Source organism: Brachyistius frenatus, unplaced genomic scaffold (assembly GCF_029030835.1).
Source record: "Brachyistius frenatus isolate BFR_SWC_R1_liver_20210118 unplaced genomic scaffold, ASM2903083v1 Contig_12, whole genome shotgun sequence".
Lineage (NCBI taxonomy): Eukaryota > Metazoa > Chordata > Actinopteri > Embiotocidae > Brachyistius > Brachyistius frenatus.
In genome coordinates this window covers 4,408,488-4,429,009 of record NW_027210611.1, presented here as the reverse complement: position 1 = coordinate 4,429,009, position 20,522 = coordinate 4,408,488, and the positions used below count along the sequence as shown (strand labels likewise).

General features: G+C 40.6%; 1 protein-coding gene across 1 annotated transcript in view; it reads right to left on the bottom strand.

Moving 5' to 3' along the window:
* Positions 1-19,992, bottom strand: part of LOC138617173 (collectin-12-like) — a 39,919-nt gene extending 19,927 nt beyond the window's left edge. Inside the window, exons 1-2 of the mRNA XM_069691926.1 lie at positions 19,531-19,992; positions 16,380-16,430 (exon numbers count right to left, since the gene is read on the bottom strand). Of these exons, the coding sequence (XP_069548027.1) occupies positions 16,380-16,430; positions 19,531-19,537 (58 nt within the window). The 5' untranslated portion in view covers positions 19,538-19,992. The remainder of the gene's footprint in view (positions 1-16,379; positions 16,431-19,530) is intronic.
* Between the last annotated feature and the right edge of the window lie 530 nt (positions 19,993-20,522).

The window sequence follows — 20,522 nt, the reverse complement described above, 5'->3', positions numbered from 1 at the left end:
CAAAAATACAATTTGCCTAATAATTGTGCACACAGTGTATGTCTGACTGGGCAAGAAAGTCAGATTATCACACAAATTATAAACAAACTAAATGTGTACACAGAGTAACTGTTGCTTTATTTGGAGGTAAAATATTAACCGCTAAATTTGTCTGAGATATGATACTGTAAGTGTTTACAGGAGACAGTATGGGTAAAAAGCTTCCCATTTACACCCCAGGTTTGTTTACAACCTGTCTGATAGACTGACTGCTTGTGTTTCTTGCCCTGTTGGACGGAAAAAACGGAAGCATTTGCCCTTTAAATATTTGAGTTATTGCATGGATTAAAGATCAATAAAATGCTCACCTGATTCATGCAGTTATTGATAAAGATAAGACCCTTTCGTATATATTTCAATTGGGCCTCAGAGTTAGAATCACTTTCAATTCTGAAATCATCTGGTCTTGTAAAATAAACAACTGCTTTCACTTGGCTTTCAAATGTGGCATTGAATATTTATAAACAAATAAGTCATTTGTTTCCAGTTGCACAGCTGGATTGACATCTTCACGTGACTTGCTCCTTCAAAGAGCCCAAGAGGCCGAGCTGTGTCCCTTTAAGTCACGTCACCCGCGATGGGACTGAATCTGGAGCCGAACAAGGCTCCATCTCCTCCCCATCAGGGGTGGGCCGGGACCACCAGAGGGGTACTGGAGGTTTGGCCTCTCAGCTTTGGACCCACACATCTGTACAAACATCATGTGTGACCACCTCAAAGGGGCCCCAGCCGTGGACCCAGACATGGATATGCCGGCCACTGTTGTCCTTATGTGTATCGAAAGCCTCATGATGGGAGCGAGTGTGGGGAGCTCCATCATGAGAATCCCCCACTGGTCCTGACTGCATGCGGCTGAAAGGACAACATCACACCATGTAAACAAGCAGCCGAGCGTCTGCAGGTTCTGGGTCAAGAGCGAGGCAGGGGTACGTTTTCTCAGTTCATCAGAATTTGAGCTGGACAGTCGCGGAAGTATCATGTGTTCCTTTTTGTTGTTGTTGTTAAAACCCTTTTCTCTTCACTAAGGCGTTTTCCAAACAACATATTTCGCAACTAAGATTCAAATTCTTTTTAATAATTTGTTTTAATTAAAATAACGTGTTATTACGACACCTGCTGTGCTACTTACTGGTTTGAATAGTCTTGTAACCAAGTAGTAGCACACAACTGGCTAATATTTTAAAACTCGTAGCCAAACTTTCAAGTGCAAAAGACAAAATAATATGTTGTGCTACGTAATCGTGAACACTAAAAAGCAAAATGATGAGTCGTAAAACAGGATTTTGAATTTGCAAAAAGAAGGAGAAGAACTGATGAACTGCATTTGTATGATTTGTTTTACAGCAGCAATGGAAAATGCTGAGTCAGCTTTAAGATTCTGGCCTGACAATGTTGAAATTATTTGTCCATCATTGAAAAAAATATATATATGAATATGACCATACGATCCTTAACAAATGTGTCTGAAAGTATCTGGACTATAGTTGCAGATGTGGACAAACTTTCAAGTTCTTAAGAGTTACCACCATTACTGTTTAGCACACACTGTGTTGTATAACCTGGCAGGAACAGGTTGCAAACCTCCGCCTGCCATGTTTTCCCCACAGTGACGCTTCCACTGAACTAACATGGAAACTCATTCTGGGCAGAGCAGTTGGTGACTCCTTCCAAGGTTGCAACATTTTCCCACTCTTCGTCACTGCAGTGTTTCCTTTTCTCATCCAAAGGATTTTGCTTAAACAACAATTCCGTCTGACACAGTAGTGATGAAGAGAAAACAAGGTAACTATTGAATAAAATAAAACTACTGGGTGAATCTATATCCATCCTAAATGTGGGGCAAAAAGTTGTTCTAAACACTTGTGGCTTTTTTTTTTAATGATACAGTAGTTACATTAACAAAGGATATAAAGGCATGTTGAGGTAATCAACGTTAAGGTTAGAAAAAATATTTATCCTGGGGTTGATAATCCATGCACAATGCAGCAAAGTCCTTAACAATGAAATATGAGCAATCAATACAATCTTTTCAAACTGGCGATGAAAAAATCAAAGGGTCATGATAAATTGTACGCTCAATTTTGATAACAGAAAATCAAATAAAGCTTTAAAATCCAATCGTCACCAAGAACTTTATTTCTTCTTTGCATGGACTGCTTGCTGAGTTCTGTGTGACAACCCCCTGCATGATGATCATTAGTCAGCAAGTGTGTCATGTTTCATAGTCGTAGTACCGCTGTGACTTATTGCTTTCGACGCATAACCTACCACAGTACGTAAACATGCTGACACATGCGTGTCGCGAGCTGACTGAAAACACATTGCTGAACCTGGTGCCGAACACGGGGAGAGCACTGAACCCGGTGAGAGCTGAGAGGCTGGACGGCAGCCAGGACGTTGCAATCAACAGGGTGGACTTGAGCCATATAAACCCCGAGAGGTAAGTAAATGCCAGAGAAGCCTAAAAAGAGCAGAGGTATGGTGGAGGATGGAGTGGCTCACATATTATTGCTGTCAAGTAAAAAGTTTTGGCCTGTTTTTTATGGGTTGAGCTCATGGATCACGACAAAAATAAATATACGTTTTCCAAAAATGCATGAACATTTGTCTTAACATGACTTTTTGCCATGGTAGCAGTGTGGCTCCAGGGACATCATTGCTTGTCTCTTGTGGTCCAGACTCACATCTCAGGCTGGCTGTCGTTCAAAGATTTTGGATAACAGTACCGCTAACTTGACTTTGACACCGCTTCCTTGTTGATACTTTTGTTTATACCAATTTTATGAAACCTATTTTAGAAAAAAGAAAACAACATTACACAGTACGTAACACATTTCAGTACAGATCTTCAGAGGGGGGAGAATTGTTTTCTGCAGCTACAGTTCACAGTTAAACACTTCAAGTTATTGTGAGACGCTGCAGTTTATCGATGTTCTCTCAACGCCTCCCATGAAAGGTACTGCTGGCGAGCCGCTAAAACATCGAGAAGCCTCCAGTCACTACAGCAGAGGCAACAATGTAAGATTTACCGAAATCGAAACAAAAGCGATTCATATGTGAGCCGGACACCCAAGTAGAGGCTACGTGTGGTGAAAGCTGTGGTTCACTGACAGTTATACATTTTAAAATGGAAACATCTTGATATAGTCTGTGTAAATAAATCCGGTATCTAACGACAATACATTTTTTGATCGTCGATTGTAATGAATCAATTCAGTCGATGCCACAAAAGCTTTGAAGCTCAGCACCCGGCCCTGGATGTATTCTCTGCTTACCAGAAAAGTTGCTACAGATATTCAGGGTGTCCAGAGTGAATCCTCATGACTTTTCCTCGAGTGGCGCCATAGATGTTGACATTTGTGGATTCAAACGAAATGTCTCAACAGCTCTTGGATGACCATGGTATTTAGCTTCATGACTTTTTATCCAGTACTTCAGTTCATGATCCAATTCTTGCAAAACTAATGACAACTTAGCATGCTAACTGTGCACAAAGCTAATAGTACTTGCTAAACACCAGCATGCTCGAATTGTCATTGCTGGCATGCTGACATTCAAATTTCTCCTTTTTAAAATCCCAAAGTGACTAGTTGGAGAAACATCTGAAGTGAACACTATGTAATTTGTACATGTAAAGTCAGTTCTGTTAAATTACAGATGCTCCTCAGTGATTTATGTGTGCAGTGCTACTTAAAAGAGGTTTTGCTCAGTTGTAGATCAGTTTTATCATTGTTAATTCCTCCACTGTTGTGAAGAAAGACAGAGACAGAGGCAGAGGATCAGGAGAGAGAGGGGAGAGGAAAAAAAAAGAAAAGAAGCAGGGTGAGAAAGATTGGGGCAGTCCAGTGTGGTGTCTGTACAACAGCTGTATTTCATTTGGACTCTTGAGTCAGTCAATGAAAAAAAAAAGCCAACACTTATTCCACTATTCCATCTACCTGCCATTAGACGTGCCTGCATGCCCTGTCTCGCTCCCGGCTGGCACTGGAAATTTCCATGGCAACACAAAGAAAGCCTGTACCGACTAGGGCCTTTTTGTGTGAAGAGTCTTTGTGCAGAGTGTTTAATACTATGTTTTATACAGTAACTGGGTAGCTACCGCAGGAATTCTTTGACTTCACGGCCTTCCTTTTTGTGTTATATGAATGCTGAATATGGTCACAAGTCAAAAACCAGAAGTCACACAGACAGGCTTCTCTACTCCACCTGGAGGGAGTTTGAGAGATTATAAAGCCATCAATGCTGCATTTTTCTCTCACATTTCCAGAGTGAATGCAAATATTTGTCCTTTAAGTGATTAAACTACTGTGTGGCATCCATCCACAAATGTACAAACTGTCACCACCACCATTAGGTCTAATTGCGGTTTGAGTTTCGTACTGAAAGAATTTGGTTGAAAATTGCTTTGACAAACTAAAAACACACAAACAGAAGAATGTACAGTTTATCAAACAAACACGTACCACAATGAACCATTGAAGAGGAAGCATTAAAAACAAAGTCCAGCTGAGGCTGATGTGAACGATGTAAACGTGTGCACCAAATTCCAATGCAATCCATCCAACAGTTATCGATACATTGCCCTCAAATATCAACCACGTGGTAGCTGTCAGTGAAAAGTCGGGAGATCACCAAAGTAATTAGTATTCATCTTCTGGTGACTACGGACATCTGTACAAAATATAATGGCAATCCATCAAACAGATGTTGAGCTATTTTAACCTGGACCAACAGTGGTGGACAGATTCACCAACCAAAAAGTAAAACAAGTAAACATATTTCCTCCTTCATGTCCACACATCTTCTCTTTTGCACTTCACTGCAATTTAAAATGGATAAGACTAATGTATTTGTGACTATTTATCTTGCAGAGTGCAGCTTGGACTTGAAGACGTGAGGAGTGACTCCGTTCTCAGGACCACGTTAAACCTTTAACTGGGCTAACAAGGTGCGCTGGGGTCATGGTTTCCCCCTCCGGCTCTCACAGCTAACAGTCGCCGACTGGAATGTTAACAAGTGAGCACCATCCAACAGTGGAAGTTGCCACTGAGACAAATTACGAAGACATTAGGTTCCTTATATTGCTGAGCTATCCTAGCATGCCTGTGCTGTTCTCTTTTAGCTCCCTGCTAACAGGTTTATGACACTCTAAATTGGGCCCCAGTCCTCGAGCACATCTGGATCTTGTTACTGAGGAGCCAAATCAAAGGACGCATGCAAACATTTGATACATCATCCCTTCATGCCAAGCATCATAAGAATAAGGGGCTACGTTTTTAACTTTGCCTTCAGGCTATTTCAGGTGTTTTTACAAGAAAGCTTCTCAGCGGTGTTCACTTACTCTTCATGATGAGCACAGAGATCAATGGTTTACAGTAAGAGATCTGTATGTTGAGCTGCTCAGAGAAAACATAGAACATATGGATGGCTGCATGTCTGAGCAGGATAAGATGACTTCATTACACACACACACACACACACACACACACACACACACACACACACACACACACACACACACACACACACACACACGCGCGTAAGCGCACTAAATTATTACAATCCAACAATTACACCACAAAGGTGCATTTATTTTGAGACAGCTAATGTCATAAATATCAAGTCACAGCGTCAACTAATTTAATTTATACTGTACATATTTTTTTATTGGGTTTTACTTGACATATCAGGGTTTGGGGTCCAAAATAAATAAATATTTATGATAAGGGGATGCCTTTTAAGAAAACTTACTTAATATATTCAACTCCATACATTCCCCCAATGTATATGATTTTGACTGTAGTTTATACATGAAGATAAGCTTTTGAATATTTTGTTACTTGTACCTGATATGTATCGAAAAAATTCAATCATTTAATCATTTAATACATAATAATCTCTTTAACATGTCTATATAGTAAAAAAAACAATGCAGTCTTGTCTAATGCTGTCTGCTTCTTATTACGTCCACAAAAACTAAATGATCAACGTTTCTCGACAGAGTTTATCTGATTTCAAATCCCTCAAGCACCCTGGCATGTTTCTGGACACATGCAAGCTTGGTGGAAGTTTTGCAACGAGAGAAACCCTCAGAAAAAATGAACAGCAGTGTGTTCACTGAAAGAATTATGCAAACTGAACAAAAACAGTGGACCGGAGCTCAGTTTTAAACGGAGAAAACTTTATGGGGCGTTTCTTGTTCGTTGAGTAGACTGCTGTGTTTTCTATCCAAAAGTGCTGAAAGGCAGAAACAGAGCCTAATTGGTAGAAAAAACTGTTTAAGATTAAGCCTGTTAAAAAAGAGATTCACAGCCAATGAAGCAGTGAACATGGAGTTGATTAGATCTGGTTTTGTCTTTCCATCTGTGCTTGATTAGAAGAAGACTGACTATGACAAATGGGCGATATTACACCGTAACCCCAAGAAACAGACTTCTAAGCACGCAAGTGCGCCTCACAAACAAAGCTGGGCCACCGTATTGGAGATACTTTATGAGAGAGGATAGGAAATCAAAAAAGTCTGTGTTCAAGTCAACAGTTTCCATTAATATCCAGGCTCACCTCTCGTGTAGTGCATGATGGGCAGAAGAGATACAAAGTTGGAGTCACGAATCAGGGGGAAGAAATGCCAACTATTGACTGTATAATGAAATACAACATATGATGTTGGTCCACTGTGAGCTGGCATGCAGAGGTAGTGTTGGCAGGCAGGATTTTTTAATGTAGTTAAGACTTCTTTATATTCCCAGAGAAGACTGTAAAGTGCAACTCAAACAGCACCTGCATCGACACTAATAAGAGGTATTTTTTTAAAAGCAGGCACACTCATGTCGATCATGTGTATGGATGTCAGTACACACACAAACTAAGCACCTGTTAACTTATGATAAACTGCATTTCAACTTCTCATTTAAAATAAGCATGTTGATTAATGCTTTTAAAGACTGATTACCTTTTATTTTATTACTCAGTGCCCTAAAATGAGCCAAAAACTAATCATGACTCTGAGAACCACTCGCTGGTTTCTTGCGCTGAGGAGGGACACCTCAACATCAACAGAGCTTTAGGATATTCATTTCAACCAAATTACTTATTATCACACTAATAAATTCAAATGTTTCTTTTCTTTAAAGCATCTAAGAAAGACACTGATGCATAAAGAGCCAACGATAGACATTTAAGTCCAGGCAGTTCTTACGTCAATGCATTCTCTACTAATGGTATATAATGGTATAGTAATATAGTAAGTACAGCACTTTGCATTGCAACCTTTCAGGCCATGTTCCTCTGGAGCCGAACAGTTCCAGCAAAAAATATTTACAATAAGATGAAGCCGTTTTAACTAGCATTCACATGCATGAATTTAAAAAAAAACATGGAAGCCATAAACTGATTTTATTGGCCTTACTGGAGAACAAGAGACCTCCTGGCTCCTCGTGCTCATGTTCCAGTGTTGGCATGTTGGAATGAGGTCATTTCAAGTAAAACAGGACCATGTGAACCTCATAGCACGAGAGGAGGGGGTCAGTCACTGATCCTCACTTTCACCATGTCACTCTCACCACATGGGTATCCACTCTCTCTATGCTTTGATTTATGACTTGCTAAAATGGATGATACATGTTCTGCTGCCCTCACTATGCATGTTGGTGCGCAGATATGTTGGCAGAAAAGGCTGAAGCCAGCAGCAGCATTTGAGGCTTGTTCTACATGCGACAGTAAAACAGAAAAAAACCCAAAAAAAAACAGCAGCACTGGACTGCAATAAATTTACAGATAGTGATTATAAATTGGCAAATTATGAGGTACCATACACAATAGTTTACAGGTATTGCAACAAGACATGGTCAACTGTTCAGTCAGTCTACAGCCCCACCTTCATTCATGGTTATGAACTCTAAGTAACGACCGAAAGAATAACATCAAGGTGGGTTCAAGATCCCCCAGGACGAGCTGGAGGAAACTGGGGGGAAAGAAAGATGTCTGGGCTTCTGTGCTTTGGCTAGACATGAACTTTTCATTTAAAAGAAATAGTCGCTGCATTTGGCTGATCAGCTGTGAAACTATGATCACTCAGTCAGTCAGTGAAATTCACGTTTATACAGTTGGCTGCGCTGTTGTGGTTCAGCCAAGAACAAACAGTAAGGAATAGTATGGTAAAAAAGGAAATTGATTGACAAAACATCAATCTGAAATTGGCTGTGATGTAAACTTTGGGAAAACTCACTTCTCTCTAAACTCACATATCAATTAAACCCAAAAGGCATCTTTAGCCTGATAAGATAGTTCATGTGGTCAGCAGTTAACTGATAGTAAAACTAACCAAAATCAAACAATCAGTCATAACATAAACCTAAAAATCAGGACCAAAGGTTGGATATAACAATGTTATTTAACTGCAACCGGATCTGTGCCGGTACGGGTTGCCACAGCAACACAACATCCAACTGACACTAACTGCAGTGCAAGAGATGCGTCATAGCTAATTTTATATTCCACAGGTTCAGGACTTGATGTGTTGCGCATGAAACAGTTATTTTAAAAGTAACCCCAAGAAATAAGCATCGGCCACTTCACTGAATAAACCCACAAAAGATGTAAATCTGTTTCCGTCACCAGTTAAAATCATTTACACAGTTGGGAAAAGTGCACTAGAGGGTCCAGTAAAGCAAGAATTTAAATGATGTTGTAGTTTTGGACTGAACCTTCATGTAGCACTGTGCCGTGTGTCTGATCTCATCATTTTTCATGAACCCCACAATTTTTCTATTACAGGGAAAATCGTGCAGAGCTCTGTTTGTAAAAATGTGGATTGCATAAGTGTGATCAATATCAAACAATTTTTTAATTGTAACCATGTTACGTTGGAAAGTATTCATAATGACTCCCGCAGTGAAGCCTCACAGAGAACTATCTGTCTTGGAAGAGTCCCAGTGAGATCAGCCACAGAGCCTGACTAATTACAACCTTACCACAACATGAACAAAAATAAACAGAGATATATTTTGTCACACAGGTTGAGAACATTTCCCAACACTACTCTAGCCCAAAAACCGCTACTCGGGTGCCGAGCTGAACACCAAACTTAAATCCACACGCCATCTGTGCAGTCGGGTTTCCATGTGGTCATGCCTGCTGGGTGGCCGCCGTGGAAGCACTTATGATACTGAATCAGCAACAATCATCACCCCGGCTGATGAGTCTAGCTAAGTTTGTGCTGTAGTCCATCCCATCACCGCACTGCACTTTCAAGCTACAGCGCCCAGTAAAGCCTATAAAACCACACGGTGCGGATTCAGTCAGCCGTCCAGCCAAGTCTGGCTTCAGTTGTGGGGAGAGACGCTGACCACAGAGAAGACAGTATCTGACTGCCGTGGTTTTACTGTGGCCCATATCACAACTAGGAGAAAGTTATGCAATGTATTAAAGGGATTCTTTTTACCAATGGGTGCCATATGCAAATGGTCCAAAGCACACACGAAAAAAAGACTTTCTGACTGCCTGTGTTATCTCGTCATGCAGACGGGCTGTTTGCTGTTCGAAAGAGGACAAAGTCTTGCTGTCAGAGTCAAACAAAAAGCGACTGGAAAATGGCCACAAAAATGGCAAGATTATGTGTCCAGAACCACATCCAGGTTGTTATGATTCAACGTAAAGAACAGTGTACCAACAGGACAAATGTTTAACTCGCCAGTTATCTTTAACTACGTCTAAACTGTTTGAATGTGACTTTGAAAATGGGAAACATGACACGATGTCAAACTAGATAATTACCTGAAAAATGAAAATTCAGTCAGCATTTTATGGAAATTGACATTTAAAAGGATTAAGATTTAACTTGATGGCAACAATATTCCTTTCCAGAAACAGTAACCCCATTAGATGATCAGATCTGGGTGCAATATAATTATTGTAAAAGTGTCAAAATGTTCTGTCAACGGAGAAATGCACAAGGCAATGTGCAATTCAGCAATTCAGCAACCGTGCTGTTTGGCCTTCAGTAAATGTGTGATGTCACATACTTCTATGTCTGGCCCCAGCACAACCCTCTGTCCAACCTTTAATATGAAAGAAAACACTGAGCAGTCATTCTGTCGTGGATCTAGCAAGGTACAACACCAAAGAAAACATGCGGTTGGGCTGGGCATACGTCACTCAAAAAAAAAGAGTCAACCAATCAGAAGAGAGGGTCATTGATATCAATGCGCCTTATAGACACAGACACAAAACAGCCTGTTCTTGGCAGAGCACCAGAGACAGGTTTAAGAGAGGATATGGAAAAATATATTGAGATTGTTTTTGGTACTTAAAACCACACAAATGACTTTTAATAAAACAACTGAAAAGTGTAAAACTATGTGACCTTTAATGTTTTATGCTGCAGATTTGAAATTATATTCTTCTCTACTGGATTGGTTATCTACTGTAAATGAGTAGGCGACATACTAAAAGAGGTGAGTGAGAAAATCTGATTTTGAAGAATGTGAGTGAACTAACACTGTGCTATTGTCATGGACTACTGAGCACTGTACAGTCAAATCCTGCAAACAGAAAAGTTGCTGTAAGTACGCTCAGGCATACTGAGAGGGTCTGGTATTTTCCTTTGCAGATGTACAGATATGAATACACAAACACATGCCTGACTTGAAACGGTCATTTAAAACACTTGTGAGCTGAGTAAATGGAAAAAAAAAAAAAAGCTCCACGTGGCTGCCTTCCTTGCACAACATGCAGACATTTTTCAGTATCTCCAAAAATACAAGTATTAAAGGATAAACAAGAGAAAACCCTGAGCAGTGTGTTGGTTCTGGGCCAACATAAGCACAGAAAGAGCAACAAAAGCACCGCTGCTAGGTCTGAGAGTGGGACGGTGAGCGTCGCTGTGACTCACAGCAAAACAAAGAAAAATACACATTTTTCAGTTGAACTTTCTGAGAGATGAGGGAGTGAAGTTGATATTGGCCTTCTTCAGGGCACAAAGACTTCCATTAAGTGTAACACTGATGCTGAGACATATGCACAATTTCTTCTTCCAGCCTGTCTGAGTTTGTTGTCGGAAAAGGGAGTCAGACACTTCCAATATGGTGTGTGTTATTCTTGTGATTGAGCCAAAACCTGCTGCGAATGTAGCGCCTGACAAACATCCATTATGTGAGAGAAGACACCCCATCAGAAGACAGTCAGTTGCAGGCGTGTCGTTAAATATGGCCTACGTATCCCTTAGGGGAACGCAAAACGGAGCAGTGTGAAGACGTTTGATGAGGCGGTTAGGCCGATTACGGTCGAAACAACTACCGTATGTAAAACCACTTACTGACAGAAGATGCACTGTAGCTACAGAAAAGTCATGTTTTATGTCTGAGACCATTTTTCAGAGTAAATAGGAACCTTTCCTCTAACGACTGCATAGCAACGTCTGTACTGTGATGTATAGATAAGATGGAAGACAAGGCAGCTGGAAGGCATTTTGAACTCCAAGCTTGATAACACATGGAGCCTCTGTTTAAACACACATTTAAGTTGTGACTTTGTTTCAATAAGTCAATAATGTATACTTGCATTGCTTTAATTGAATAACATCAACAATATAACCACGCTATTTTCAATCTAAAGTGTTGCTTTCTTATTTCAGTCCTGCATGTTTTCAGAATAAAAGCCAGGCTAGGAAGGTTTTTGTCTGGCAAAACGTTACTTGGGCTTTTAATTTGAAACAGATACAGGAAGTGTTAGGTTTGTATTAAAAGTCTAATGCTGTAACTTTAAAAGAGCAAATGGGAGCGGATCAACAAAACTGCAAACATTTGATCTCTTCATGTGGAATGAAAAAGTGCCAGTGCATCTTTCCAGTTCCCTGCAGCAGCACCACACGTATCCTGCTCACACATTTAGACTCAAACACTGTGGATGCAACAGTTTATATTGAACTCAGGTTACTACGCCTCAAACACTTAAAAGGCGCGCAGATGCAGGACATGGGGAAGGTCAGGAAAGGTTCAACTTTACGCTGAAGGAACCAACAACTTGGCAATGACTTGTAGCGTATGATTTAATTCCCTTGTGAACCTGAAGCGTATAATTGCCTCCTCAACTCAGCTACAGTTCATAAAACATCTCAACTCTGTGTGATATAGCTTTAAGAAACCACCAGGTCTGGAAGAAGAACAATGACGCATGTAAAACTACTTCGTTGTGTGCCATTATATGGCAATGTGAGCATCATTGGCCAACACTGGCAGCAGATATAAATTATTTCTGAAGGAATTGTCCAATATGAATATAATTTCTAGGCATACATGCTATTGAACAACTAAAGATGTAATAAAACTTTGAAATACTGTTTTATTCAAACACTCGTGAAATCTTACGATTTGTAAGTCTCGTGTTTAGCTGCATGTACAATTATATGCCAGTTGAAGAGATGCTGGGTCACACAAAGCTTCCACTGTTCGAACATGCCTCTCCTGACCGGTAAGATGTGCTGCAGTCGACTTATTCTTATCTTTGCCGTCTACACTTGAACATTTTCAACAGCAATAAGTGAAGACTTCATCTTGAGACTGTTGAGTCCAGGGGTCTGTTGGGTCTGTTCAGTTGACCTGCAGCTGACCTACAGCTCCAAACAGAATCCCCTGCGGCATGCTTTACGCCCGGCCTCCTCCGGGACGAAGCGATTTCTTCCCCGTCTGGGATCCAGTCCTCCCTGCCTGTCATTGGTCAATCCAGGATTGACCCATCACTCTGTGACCAGTCACAGACTGCTCCTGTAGACTTTGCAGGTCTGGAATAAAATCAACAAGTCAATCCAGAAGTGTTCTGTGTTGTTTTATCTGTCAGCGTCTCTCCGTTTGTTACCCGGTCGTTAACTTATTTCTTTAAAGTCTCCCTCTCTCCTCCTCTGACTCTCTCTGCTCTTTATTGAAAACACGAGCGAGTAATCTTTCATTAGGACAGCGGAACACGAAGTGCATGCATGCGAGCCCTGGAGGGGGCTGTAAGTAAGTAACAGGCAGGCATTCTGAAAACATTCTTTTCTGGTAATAAAGTCTCTGTAAATTAAAACCACTCGCTGTTTTGCTCCCAAAAATAAGTCAGGCAAGGAATGTGACTCATTGGCTTAAAATAAAAACTGTTGACAAATGTTTCCCTCTTGAATCAGACAAAAAAGCAAATCAGATTAACAAAAGCAAAAACAACACAAAGGACACTGAGAGTTGCTGAGAGAAAGAAATTGGCGGTAAAACAAAGATATAAATATATTCTTTTGTGAAATCATCTCCACTTTGAGGTTTCTCTTTTTCCACCCCCCTCTTCCCACTCTCTCTCCTTGGCACATTGCTGACACAGCACAGCACAGCCCTGGCCTGGACCCTGAAGGCCCACATACTCCACCTCTCTCCCTCTCTCTGTTTCTGAGAATATAGGTTTGCACTGAATAAACTTCTAGTATGGACACAGGAAGCAGCTCAGCAACTTCTCAGGTTTGGACACACTCTCAGTGGGATAATAGACCTCTTGTGGAAAGCAGATGTCAGAATGAGTCAAGAAATTCATTCCTCTCCTCGCTGAAGACATCGGAGAAGCAGGACAACATTTATATATATATATATATATATATATATTTGTTTTGCTTGCTTTTTGCAAGTACACGAGTATGTGTAGTAGACAAGTTAAAGGAAAAGTTCAACATTTTGGAAAATGTCCTTTCTTCCTGAGAAATGAGAAGTTTGACACAATTTTTCTGTAAATTTTGAGCTGATACCAGGACACCTGGCTTAAAAAACACGACACATCTAAAGCTCGCTATTTGATCATCTGGACATTTTGGATTTGACCTTTTGGACGAAGCATCATGCTGTGATTATTGTTTAAGCAAACAACAGCATGGAGTAGTGACTTCCTTTAGTCACTATGATGGAGAAACTGTGTTGATAAACTGCTCAGACTAAATGTTTAACTCTGTTTCCATTTTTTTATGCTAATTTCCTCCTGGCTCCAGCTCTGTATCTTACAACATATGTACAGACATAAGATTGAGATGTATTTCCCAAACTGCCAAACTATATATTTCAAAGAAACCCCAAGACAACAAACCCAGATGCTTCCATACAAGACAATTAAGGGGTCAATGAATGGTTTGAAGAGTTTGAAAATGATGTAAGTCATATGCTAACTGTATATCTTTGGAAAGGTTGGGGGAAACATGTCAGATAATGCTATGACATGATGAAAACCAAATATACTTTTGGGAGAACAGGGTTTCTTCCTTCTGATTTGTTTTGACATGTTTCACGTCGGCAGGCTGTGTTCCTTTAACCCTTACTTGATCCGGTGTTGGAGAAGAGTCTGGCTGCAACTATACATCATTCTGCTACGGGGGAACAAACACACCAGCTTGATTTTATTTCTTTAAACCAATCACACTTGTCTTGGGCAAAGCTACACCCAGGATGCAGTGATGGTGCCTTTGATGAACACTCTCTGGGAAAACGTATTGTGCTGCAGCACATGGGGAGGAGAGCTCTGAAATTAAAATGGCCAAATTCTCAACATTTTGTGTGATCGGCATCTCAAAACTCGTCATTTTTCAGTGTGTTTTGAAAACCGTAACATAATGATAGCAGAAAGGGAGGATGTTGACTGAAATTGTCATTAAATGGCAGCTTTATACCAGAATTGTACATCCAGGAAGTCAGACCGGATCCTTCGCAGCTGTTTAGTAACCAGAGGTCAAGGAGCTGAGCAATAAGTTCAGATGCTCTGAATAAATCATGTTTTGTGTAAATCTTGTCTAAATTACACGTAAACATGCACATAACAAGAAGTTTGGCTTCGGAAACAAGAAAATCCAAACTGTCCTCTTGTTGTAGAAAAAATTACATCAGCACACGTTCATGTGTGATGGAGCTAGAATGTGTGCAATGATTGTGATGACACACAATATGGATCCCTACTACGTTCACACTTCTTGACATATGGCTGCTGGATGTCTGGAGACACACACACACACACACACACACACACACACACACACACACACACACACACACACACACACACACACACACACACACACACACACACACACACACACACACTAAAACAGATGAACAGAAGTGTTGTAACGTGATCTGTGCTCGGGGACAGACGCAGCAGAAGAACGAGGACACACTAATACGTCACATGGAAGTTATAGTTATCCACAGATTTGCTATCAAAGAGAGAAGAATTATGAAAATCATGAGAGTACCTTTGCGGGTGAACAGTAGGCTATGATTAAGAAAATACAAGACATTTGGTGCCACATGACACAGACAAAGACAAGTTTAAAGCCAGAACTAAATAGTTCTTTCTATTGGTGCTTCCTTTCAGAAGTCACAGAAACTCTTTAATGGATCAAGTGTAATCATCCTAAAGGTAAAACATGTTGCTGAAGAAATCTTTATGGACCTATTATAATCTATGTTTAGGCAGCATTAACAGGCTCAAACTTGAGCACAAACAAATATTACAGGCTGCAGAAATGTGATTATTGGCTAATTTGCAGATGTATTTTTAAGCAATAAATCTTATTTTGTAAATTTTAAGTTTAAGTTAAAACTCCCTTACAAATATGACTGATCCTGCCATCCAGCAGTTAAATGAGTTTTTCTTCCAAAGTCTCCTCAGAGGCTGCTGCTACTTAACAGTCTTTTCAGACCAGATTTGCAATGATATGTCGAGTAGTTCCAGTAGGTTTTGCATATTTTGATAAAATCCTGCTTGGTGGAAATGGCTGTGGCTCATATCAGGACATCCGCTTTAACTCCAGGAATGTGTTAATTTAACATTTCTGAATGTGCTTCACACAGCTGGGGAGGTAGCCACATCTGGTCAGTTGGTATAATCTGAGTGGGTAAGAACATCCTGAACCTGTCTGGAAACTTCTGCTCTGAGAACCAAATACATTCAAAGAAAACAGAGGAAGGAAATGAGCAGACTCATTTGGAGGCTGAATGTTTGGTTTTAGACCAAGTTATTTTGTGCTGAGTTTAATAATGCTGATGACACTGCAAAATCATTAACTGGTCAGGAACACCCAGGATGCTGTGGTTTCCCCTCTCTACTGCACCCCACTGCTGTTATTACAGAGAAATAAAAATGAACGCAGCAGCCAAAAATAAGTTTGTTTCTGGGAAACGAGGCGTGGCCTCCGTTTAACCTCAAGGACTGTTGTAGGTTGGCCAGGCAAAATACTCAAATCTGTACACAATCATTTCGATTGACATCACTGATTTTACTGAAGAAATAGGAACCAGTGAAGGAGGTCACAGCTGGAAGTCAAGAAGTCCCTTGATACTCACCAAACCTCTTATAACCAAAGGACTGCACCTCCTCCTCATCAGCGAAGTCGTCTGGAGGAAGAACACAAAAATGTATCAACATATAAAGAGCAACAAAACAAGTAATGCAGTTTTATAGGAACAACAAGTGGACATTATGACACAATTGTCTAAGCATATTTATCCTGAAAATGTTCCAGTTGTAGGTAAAACTTGATATTTTTCCACCCAAATTATAATTAATTAGTCAAGAATTAACTTTCAGTCAGTTTAAATCCTATCAATCCTCTTCAAAGGCTCTTTCGTTTAAAACTGCGATTATTTTTGTCCTTTTGAACCCAAAATGACACAGGACTTGTGTAAAGTCTGTATCTACAGCCCACTGAATCTTTTAATGTGCTGTCCTCAACAGCTTAACCACACGTTTGCCCCATCTCACTGGGATTCGCTCAACTCCTTTAAGTAAACTCTCTTTCTTTCACATTGTGGCATGAAGTCAGACTCTGAGTGTTGTCTCCTTTCAAGCATCTCTTCAGTCTGGGGGAAATCATTTCGTAAACCTTTAAGTTTTTTTTCTGTTTCATCACTCTTAGCCAGTAAAAAATAAAGAAATGTCCCAAACATGTCAGGACAAAACAATCTGAACACCTATAAGGACATAATCAGTGAAAGGATGAGAGGATGAGAGCAGTGACTGTCTATCAGAGAAGTAAAACCAACAGGAGAAGCAGGAAACGGCTGATGGGATGCTGCCTCTCCCTGAACTGGTCTAGGACCTGGTCTTAAAACAAATCCCGGTGACCTCTAAGCAGACCTCATTACAGAGAGCAGTGTGAGTTAAGAGGTAACAAGAACAATGTACACAGTTGTTAAAAATCTTAAACCCCATCTTGAGTAATTTTCCATTTCCCAATACCCCCAATAACCTGCTTCCTGTTTATGTTTCCAAGCAACATGATTGTTGTGTCCCACTACAATGGTAGTGTTACTGTAAGTATGCTTCGCTGTTCCAAGAGGCATTCAGGGAAATGAAGTTTCACATTTTACCCAAAGGGCTGATTTGAAAATATATATGTGAGCCAGTCAGTGTGTTCTGGATGCCGGGATGTTTACCGCTGTGTGGGGCCAGGACAATAACAAAAGATTGCTCAACTTTACAACAGACGCCAGCGAGGACTGATGCGATGACTTGCAGGTCACGTTATTGGTTTTTTTTTAACAGTATTTTAATGATTCCATTTCCCCAAAAGGGTTGGAACCAAAGAATATTTTCACTATCAATGAATCTGTCTATCATTCAATCAGCTGTTTGGTCTTTAATGTCCGAAATTAATGAAAAATGTCTACCAGAGTTTTCCAAAGCTGAAGGTGCTGCTGATTCACATTTAAGAAACTGAAATCGAAGATTTTTAAAATGTGTTCATTAAAAAACATGGCAATAAATTCTCTGATGAGCAGATAACTGATTATTCATGGTTAGGTCCTGGTTTACACTGTTTGCACCAAACAAAATGTTGTTGTGTAAATTTCGTGCTTACTAGGGTCGATGGATCATTAAAGATTTTAAATTTCTTATTAAAGTGATAATCTTCCGTGTGATTCTAACCTGCATCCTGCAACAGTTCAGCGTCTGTTAGTTTTTGTCCTCTACAAGTATAATTATCTTCTGTTTCAAGACTCCTGCGCGCACTTTTATTAATATTTATTGCAAATAGAGGCACTATGGCAGCATATCCTGATAGTTATCCCTTATATGTCACTGGCTGTATTACATCATTGTACACACTTGTCTTTTTAGCAGGATTGCTTCAAAGTAATAATTTGGACATTTTTTTGGTTAATGTGTTCATTTCTTTCTTTGACAAGTTTTGAGAAGATTGATACTACTTTCATGTCTGTAGGGTAAATACATAGCAGGAACCAGCAGCTGGTTAGCTTCGCACTAAACCAACCAACCACAAGCTCTAAAGCTCACTAGTTAACACGATACATCTTGTTGCTTTCATAAAAGCCAAAGTGTAAACAACACATTGTTGTTTCTCCGGGACTTATGTCTCGTATTATTCCTTGGTATGAAGATCACTGCTCCTGGCCAATATTCGATTGGAGCAGGGATGGCTGGATTTTAATAGTCTGTCATTTTAGCATTAAATCGATGCATTGACAAAATCCATCACCAATTATTCGACACAGAGGATTTAACGCATAGCGCTCATAGATGGAAGCAAATAGAAGCCTGTACGGTGACAACCTGCATTCTGTTGGACTGAAACAATGTGTGCTGTTCATGTGTTCATGTTCACTGCCTCTTACTGTCATAAGCTTATAATTATGTTGACAATCCGGGGGCTTTCTCAGACAGACCACAAGGTGGCAGGAGTCCTGCGGGGTGTGTTCTGTGTAACGAGGGGACCAGCCTTGCCGACCTGTCAAGCGTGGCATTTGTTTGTGGGTGAGAATGACGTGCAACGAGCTTCGTTTAGTCCAAAACATCAGGGCACCACATGAGGGCCGGATCCGCTCCAACTAAACACAAACCTTTATTTAAAATAGTGAGAAATCCAGACCGCCGTGATTCATGCACTTTCTTCTGCTGTGTTCCACGCAGCGCGTGGAAAAGCAGCGATTCAATCGGTCTTTTAAGGGTCCGGGGGAGCGCGCGCAGAGTTGGGCCACAATAAAGCTTTTCATGCAAGTCTGACTCAATACTTCCGGCCGTAATTTGAATTCCTTTAAGATAAAACAAAACTTTTGATCCAACACGAGACTTCAAGCGCGACGTGGGAATGAAAGAAAAGCCGTTTAAAAAAGAATCATTTCATTACTGACGCAGAAAAGTGACCCAAAAAAAGCGATTCCCCCCCCCCCCCCATCTCTTTTGTGCAGAGTTCTCTTAACGTAGGTTAGTGTTTGATGTGCAGCAGTGGACAGATGCAAAAACAACCCCAAACAGGGCGCCTTAATTGAAACCAGATGTGAGACGCGAGTTGGTGAGCCTACGCATTCCTCAAGTCCCAGACTCAAAGAGCGCAGAAAAAGTGACAAAAGAAAGAGCCAGAGGAATGTTTTAGGAGAAGTAAAAAAAAAAAAAAAAAAGATCATACTGAACATCAACGACACAGTGTTCGTGCGCTTCAGATATTTCTAGATTATTGCCTCTAATTGAGCCTACCTTTCATTGTGGTTTACTGGACTCTACCGTTGTGAAGCTGTTGTTTGAAGTCACATCCACAGCATCGCAATGGCATTTGCCCGAAAGCTCCGGTTGAGCGCCTCGGCAACTTGAATCGGTGTGTTTTCCAGCTATCCTCTGTTTGTTGGGGAGGTGGGGAGGTGGGGGGGGGGAGGTAGGAAAACAAAAACAAACAAAAAAATACAAAATTCAGAGCTCCATCCGTAACTCTTTACGCAGGGGACCACCTCCTTTAGCGCAGGTAAACTTTAGTGCTGCAGCATAAAGAAGGAATGGACTTTGCTGGAATTCAAGAGGCAGAGAGAGAAAAAAAAAAAAAAAAAAAAAAAAGATCTTATCGTCTTATTTATCTGGAAGTTTGGAGGGATGCTGAGTCGAGGGTGTATCATGGTCCAGCTCAGCACCGGAGAAAGCTCAGAAAGTGAAGGAATCCAAACGTGAGAGGAAGTGGTGCGTCCTAGGGCTGCTTGGTGAAACCACGTGCACCTCACATCTGTGCGCACCGTCTGCAGCCCTGCTTGTTCTCTGTGGGTGTTAATATTGCGCACAATTACGCTGAATAAGCACCAATAACAGCATCGGATAACACTCTGCAGACTTGTTTAAGACAGCACAGTGGAGCAAATCAACAATCAACAGGCTTATGGAGGAACATGTTTCAGTTACTTGCTGAACATGTGCTCTGGATGACCCGAGTTTAGAACCAAACATCCCCCTTACAGCAGATATCTGGGCAGATTGTGATTGTCTATATATAAGTTCTGCTGTATTCTCACTGTAGTATTGATCGTGATTACCTCAGTGTGGATGCTGAATAGAGCGAGGTGACGTCGAGTCAGTCTACAGGCATGCCTCTAAAGTTGATTTTTGTCACCTCCTTTGTAGGTTTAATTTTCTATTTTTAAAGTTTGGCAAAGTTAGAAAAATCTGTGAAGGGAAAGAGGAACTAAGTGTTGACTCTCTGTTTTCTA